The sequence below is a fragment of the Notothenia coriiceps genome, unplaced genomic scaffold (assembly GCF_000735185.1).
Source record: "Notothenia coriiceps isolate Sejong01 unplaced genomic scaffold, NC01 NC01_scaffold00029304, whole genome shotgun sequence".
NCBI lineage: Eukaryota > Metazoa > Chordata > Actinopteri > Perciformes > Nototheniidae > Notothenia > Notothenia coriiceps.
Window position 1 is genome coordinate 1 of NW_011362005.1, and position 7,075 is coordinate 7,075.

Sequence of the window (7,075 nt, forward strand, 5' to 3'; positions counted from 1 at the left end):
CCTGGTGGCCAGTACATTATGTGGCCCCCGCCACCATCAAAGTTGCCCATCCCTGCCCTAAATACTTAAACCACCTTCAAAGTGTTTAATTGCACAATAAGTATTTAATGACTTGTTGGAGCACGCTGATTGGCAAATACTCAGACAGTGCAGATGCATTGAACACAGCACAGGCACGACACATTGACTCTACTTGACATAGGCTTGGTGAGTAATTGATCACAATACGGGATTATGTTATCACGATACAAAAAAAGGTAACTGTATTACGTTTCAGTTGTACTAAAACGGAGCATTTTCTGTCAGCTCACATTCTATTTCTGCTTTTTTAAGCTGTAGTATGTGCTCATGTGTTTCAGTGTGTAGACTAGAATATGCTGAGTGAAAGGCAGCTTTTCGTATACGTAAAATCATGTTTGATGCTAAGTATCTTGGTTTTCTTATTTTCAATTCACCTAAGTAAAAACCTTCTTATTGTTGTATTTTATTTATTTACATTGCATTTGATAACAAGGTAATCCAAAAGTCACAAAACTGATTCATGTTACACTACTTTTATATTTTGATACTAAGATAAGGTTACTGATAACATTCTTTTACGGGTTACTAGTAATAGTAACGGAATAATTATTTTTCTCAAGTTACAAACTCTGCATATTAGCAACGTTATCTCCATTCTTTGTCAGTCAATCTTAATGAATCAAACAGTCTAGTCATAATAACTAGTAAGTAGAAACTAAAGTTGGATTCTTATTCTAACTAAAGCTACATTTTGAAAGTGAGTCTCAGTTAATGAGCATGAGGTCACTGAGGATTATCCGCATTAGTTGTGGCAGGTTAAGTTCAGGTGCATGACTCCTGCTGGCTCAGAGGCATGTGCAGGGGTCGGGGGGGATGTGATGTTACACTGAGGTTGTACTTAATTAAAGTCAACGTTCCCGTTGTGTCAGTGTATCTGGTATAAGGACACCAATGTGAGTAGAGATTTAGTCCGATCATTTCTAATAAAGGTCTGGTGATGATTTAGAAAAATCGTTAATGACTGCATAAGGAAGCAATCAGTTACGAGTTATAACAAGCACTGCTTTATTACACATGATACTGTGGAAATGTCTGACGGAGAAATATGTCCTGTTTGAGCAACGTTTGATCAAAACTAAGGCCAACAGGTGTTTTTGAAAATTATTTTACAATTATATGTATGAAATAACATAATCGTGAGCTGTTGTTGTTAGTAGTACTTTGACGAGAGAAATCAACAATAATTTTTCATTACTGCCTTATCACTCAAGTACACACACCAGAATTGCTAGTTTAACTTCCTTCCTTTCTGCCACAGATTTTTCTAGATAGATTAAGTATGATATCAAATTCAAATTCAAAGGGGCTTTATTGGCATGAAAGTTGAACGAAACAATGTTGCCAAAGCATCGAAATACAAAGTAATTAACATACATTTCAAATGTTTACATATTATTGATATATATATACATATATATATATATATATATATATATACAGTGATACAATTACTACTTCAACACACAGGCTATCATCTCTCCCCATCTTTCACTTTACAAAGTTTGAAGATCATACTAGTGTTTTCCTGCTTTATTCAAAGGCTTCCTTCAATCCCTATCAGATTTTAGGCAACATAAAATTGAAGAATTACCATTTCCCCTTCTTTTTAACAATGATGAGATAAGTTTAACAACTTCCTGTTCTAGTTTTGCAGCCTTTTAAGCAGCTCTTCTCACTCGTGTGTATATTGTGTTGTGTGTTGTAGGGATGAAGTTCCCTGTGGATCTCCTGGCTGGTGTCAGCCAATCAGAGGTGGAGCGGTCGGCCCACGCCTACATGAACAGCCTCCTCTACAGCGACCCTGACTGTCCGGACCAGCTCCGCCTCTCTGACTCCACCCAGGTAAACACTGCCTCCTGACTGGACCAGAGGGCTGTCAGTCAAACACACGTCTCCTCAGTAAGGGGGGATGGTTTTCTGATGGACAGGGACAAAGTACATTTAGTCACGTATTGAAGTATTATAGGCACTTGTACTGAAGTATTTTTATTTTAGGCTACTCCAATCAACTTCAAGTTACTAGCTACTTTACAGATTTAGATTGTAACAAAATATTTATAATCAAGTAATAAATGATGATGATGACACTATATCAGGGGTAGTCAACACGGTGCCCGCGCCAAGCGAATCCAAAATGTAAAAAATACACAAAACAAAAAAGGAAATGTAATTAAAAGAATCTACCCTATGCATAAACGAAACCTAAATCATAGCGAACTCTATCTACTTACAACAACTCTATATCTATCCTCATCTCTAATCAGGCTAGTAAAAAGATTATTTCCAGACCACTACTAAAAATCTTTTTAGCAATTACTGACGTTATTCTTATCCGTTCAGTAAATGCTCAATAATTGTTCGTGACGAAATAATGTGTACTATGACCACCTTTACAGACTGCCTCTTTATACAGGACAAACTCGTTGCAAACTAGTTTTGATTCCCGGTTGTCCACAAAACTTTTAATAAAATGTTAATATACATACTTTATTGTATTAGCACTCGACACAACAATCATCATTGAAACTGCTCTCTTTAGTTGTTATTAAAAAGTAATGAACGGAATAGTGGTTCCATGTGTGTGGTCTTAACGATCAAATTGAAGGAAGGAAAGACGGTGTCTAAAAAGATCTATCTAATTCATACTATAGTTTAAGTTTAAGTTTCCCCGAAATAACCGTACTTCAACTTGCTTTGTTACAACGGTTTCTAGGCTTTATGGTTTTCCATTTAATTGTATGTAAAGTTTACAAATGTATAATAACTATATATATATATAATATATATTATTATATATATAATATAATATGTCACTATGTTAATGTGAAGTTGTGTGTCCGATAGTAGCAGAGGGTAGAAAGTGAAGTTTCAACTTCTAGTATGCATCACAAAAGGACGAAATAAGTTCCGAAGGAAGTTAGGGAATAGGTCTAAAATCCGTTGTATTTTAACTTCTTAATGGTAAAGGGGAAGAAAAATGTTACTACTCTATCAAATTGTTGAAGGACAAGATCAAAACGTCGGAAAAATTCGTCTGAGAAGAGTGAGCACACATATAACACAACACACCAACATACCCTACTTCAAGGGACACCTAGAGGACCGACCACAGTCGGTTAGTCTCCACCTCGCCAGCCGGGTGCGGATGTACTTTTCGGAGGATATGTCGCTGGGGACTGACAGGCCTGGTCGAGGCGGAGAGACCTGAGGTGGGTCCATTTGTGACGAGGACTGACCTGGTCCTCCCGACAGTCAGTTTGTGTTGCAGAGAAGTCATTCCCCCCTACCAAAAGACTACTGTCCCTGTTTCATGTAATCAGTGCATACCTTCATAATGTCCGTGAACATGACTTCATAAAAATAAAATACTATGAGGTTAGTTGAAGTTCAATGATCGATGAAATGTTCTAAATCTAACATTGTTTTATAAATATTAGTTCATATTTTACTACTACTACTTGTGATTATATAGTCCCCATCAGTGTGCCACGGGCGCGGTCGCGTTAGGTTTTACATTTTTTATGTGTTTTGTTTTTCCTTTACATTAATTTTCTTAGATGGGATACGTATTTGCTTTGGATTTAGTATCGCTTGAGATAGATGAATGTTGTTGAGATATAGATAGATTGTGGGGAGGAGGGGGGTGTTACTTATAGCTGGTTAGTGCAGAACGAACTAACGCCCTGGTCGCAACGTCAGCCCTTCTTTTCGTTACACCTCCGCCGTGGAGTGTTGAAGTATTCCTCACACTGGAAAGGAAGGCCGTCTAGATGTGTTGTGTAGTCGGGGTAACTTGTCCGGATCAGTGCGGTCAGGATATGTCGTGTACTCCCGTCTCGAAATGAGACACACCACACAACGTTGACAGGTATAAATATAATAACGTGAACTTGCGTGTGTGTGCGTACCGCATTAAAGGGTGACCCCTGTCCCCCCTTGTACAGGCGGCGTGAAAATCTTTAAGACAAACACAGGGGGGTGAAATGTTTATAAAAATAATAATAAAAAATTGCGTTAGGCAGTAGCGGTGCCTCCTCGTGTGTCGGGAGACACTCGCTCGGCTCGCTCTCTCTCTCTCTTCTCTCTCTCTCTCTCTCTCTCTCTCTCTCTCTCTCTCTCTCTGTCTCTCTCACTCATCATGTCACTCTCTCTCTCTCTCTCTCTCTCACTCTGTCACTCTGTCACTCTCTCTCTCTCTCTCGCTTTGTCCTCTCTCTCTCTCGCTCTGTCTCTCTCTCTTTCTCGCTCTGTCTCTCTCGCTCGCTCTGTCTCGCTCACTCTTTCTCTCTCTCTCTCTCTCTCTCTCGCTCTGTCTCGCTCTGTCTCTCTCTCGCTCACTCTGTCTCTCTCTCTCGCTCTGTCTCTCTCTCGCTTACTCTGGTCTCTCGCTCTGTCTCTCTCTCTCTCTCGCTCGCTTCTGTCTCTCTCTCGCCTTTCACTCTGTTCTCTCTCTCTCTCTCGCTCGCTCTGTCTCTCGTCTCGCTCTGTCTCTCTCTCTCTCGTTCTCTCTCTCTCGCTCACTTCTGTCTCTCTATTCGTTCACTCTGTCTCTCCGCTCGCTCTGTCTCTCTCTCTCTCTACTCTCTCGCTCTCTCTCGCCGCTCTGTCTCTCTCTCTCTCTCTCGCTCGGCTCGCCTGCTATCTCTCTCTCTCGCTTCTCCGATCCCTCTTGTGTGGTAATTAGATAAATTATATTTATTTCAGTCTTACTAATAGGTTACGCATGATATCCTGTCATTTTTCACTAATCATTTTATACTATATATTTTCTTTGATTACGATTGAACCATTGTATTCTATTCTTATTTTGTTCAAATTTACTAAACAATAACCAACACTAGTATAAGATTTCTACAAACCCTAATAACTTTTCATATGTCGAGGGAAAGTAGACTTCACAACTCTCGACATAGGTATGTAGTTACAACACGAGTTTTACGTGTCTAACTACGTAAATTGAAGTTGTAAATTTTATTTAGAAAGGCCCCTCGTACGGGGGCCTGGGGGGATCTACCTCCACTCCAGGTGGGTTATTTCGTCAATTCTATTAATTTACTTATGGTACAAGAAAATCATTGTGACCCTTTGCCCAGGGTGTCTGGGTTTGTCGTGTGTTTCCAATTTACAGTCTGTATATACGTCCCCAGTGGTTTGTACAAGATCATACTCTCGATCACACGTCACCTATGTTGGAACACAATCGCTAGTCCCTGAGTGTCACAAGCGTCGGGTGATGTAGTTGTACTGTAATACAAGTGGACAATCTGTGAAATAGGTTTATCGAGGACACTGTAACGGATGGACAATACCGCTAGGTGTCCTTCAGCTAAACCTTTTCACAGATTGTGCTGTGTACTACTGACATTACATTCAAATATGTGACGTTTTGGTCTATGATTGTGGTTCACGAGTAGCTGAACAAAAACACTTCATCGAGAGTGGATTCGTGTCACCACTGTGTACATGATATACGAGACTGTAAAATTGGAAACACACGACAAACCCAGACACCCTGGGCAAAGGTGGGTCACAAATTGATTTTTCTTGTACATAAGTTTAAATTAATGAATTGGACGAAATAACCCCACCTGGAGTGGGAGGAGATCCCCCCAGGCCCCCGTACGAGGGGGGCTTTCTAAATAAAAATTTACACTTCAATTTACGTAAGTTAGACCACGTAAAACTCGTGTTGTACTTACATTACCTATGTCGAGAGTTGTGATGTCTACTTTCCCTCGACATATGAAAAGTTATTAGGTTGTAGAAATCTTATACTAGTGTTGGTTATTGTTTAGTAAATTTGAACAATAAGAATTAGAATACAATGGTTCAATCGTAATAAAGAAAAATTAATACGTATAAAATGATTGTTGAAAAATGACAGGATATCATGCGTAACCTTAGTAAAGACTGAAATAAATATAATTATCTATTACCACACCAAGAGGTATCGAGAGAGCGAGAGAGAGAATAGAGCGAGCGGAGCGAGAGAGAGAGAGAGAGACAGAGCGCAGCAGAGAGAGCGAGAGAGAGAGAGAGAGAGAGAGACAGAGCGAGCCGAGAGACAGAGTGAACGATAGAGAGACAGACAGTGAAGCGAGAGAGAGAGAGACGAGAGAGAGAGAGACAGAGCGAGAGAGAGACAGAGCGAGCGAGAGAGAGAGAAGAGACAGAGTTGAGCGAGAGAGAGACAAGAGCGAGCGAGAGAGAGAGAGAGACAGAGCGAGAGACAGAGTTAAGCCGAGACGAGAACAGAGCCGAGAGAGAGAGACAGAGTGAGCGAGAGAGAGACAGTAGCGAGACGAGCGAGAGAGAGAGAACAGAGCGAGAGAAAGAGTGAGAAGACAGAGCGAGGCGAGAAGCAAGAGCGAAAAGAGAGAGAGACAAGCGAGAGAGAGAGAGAGACAAAGCGAAAGAGAGAGAGAGAGAGTGACAGAGTGACAGAGTGAAGAGGAGAGAGAGAGAGAGAGCGACAGAGTGAGTGAGAGAGACAGAGAGGAGAGAGAGAGAAGGAGAGAGAGAGAGAGAGAGAGAGAGAGAGAGAGAAGCAGCGCGAGCGAGCGAGTGTCTCCGACACACGAGGAGGCACCGCTACTGCCTAACGCAATTTTTTATTATTATTTTTATAAACATTTCACCCCCCTGTGTGTTGTCATAAAGATTTTTCCACGCCGCCTGTACAGGGGGGACAGGGGTCACCTTTAATGCGGTACGCAACACACACGCAGTTCACGACGTTATTTATTTATACCTTCAACGTGTTGTGTGTGTGTCTCATTTCGAGACGGGGGGAGTACACGACATATCTGACCGCACTGTATCCCGACCACAGTTACCCCGAACTACACAACACATTAGACCGGCCTTCCTTTTCCAGTGGTGAGGAATACTTCACACACTGCCACGGCGAGTTGTAAAGAAAAAGGGCTGACGTTGCGAGCAGGGCGTTTAGTTCGTTCTTGCACTACCAGGCCTATAAGGTAACACCCCCTCC

General features: G+C 41.2%; 1 protein-coding gene across 1 annotated transcript in view; it reads left to right on the top strand.

Annotated features, from left to right (window-relative positions):
- Positions 1-1,787: 1,787 nt before the first annotated feature.
- The window catches only part of LOC104958770 (trichohyalin-like), a gene marked incomplete at its 3' end in the record, with an annotated part of 18,348 nt that continues 13,060 nt past the window's right edge, over positions 1,788-7,075 (top strand). Inside the window, exons 1-2 of the mRNA XM_010786571.1 lie at positions 1,788-1,923; positions 5,061-5,106. Coding sequence (XP_010784873.1) covers positions 1,789-1,923; positions 5,061-5,106 — 181 coding nt within the window. The remainder of the gene's footprint in view (positions 1,924-5,060; positions 5,107-7,075) is intronic.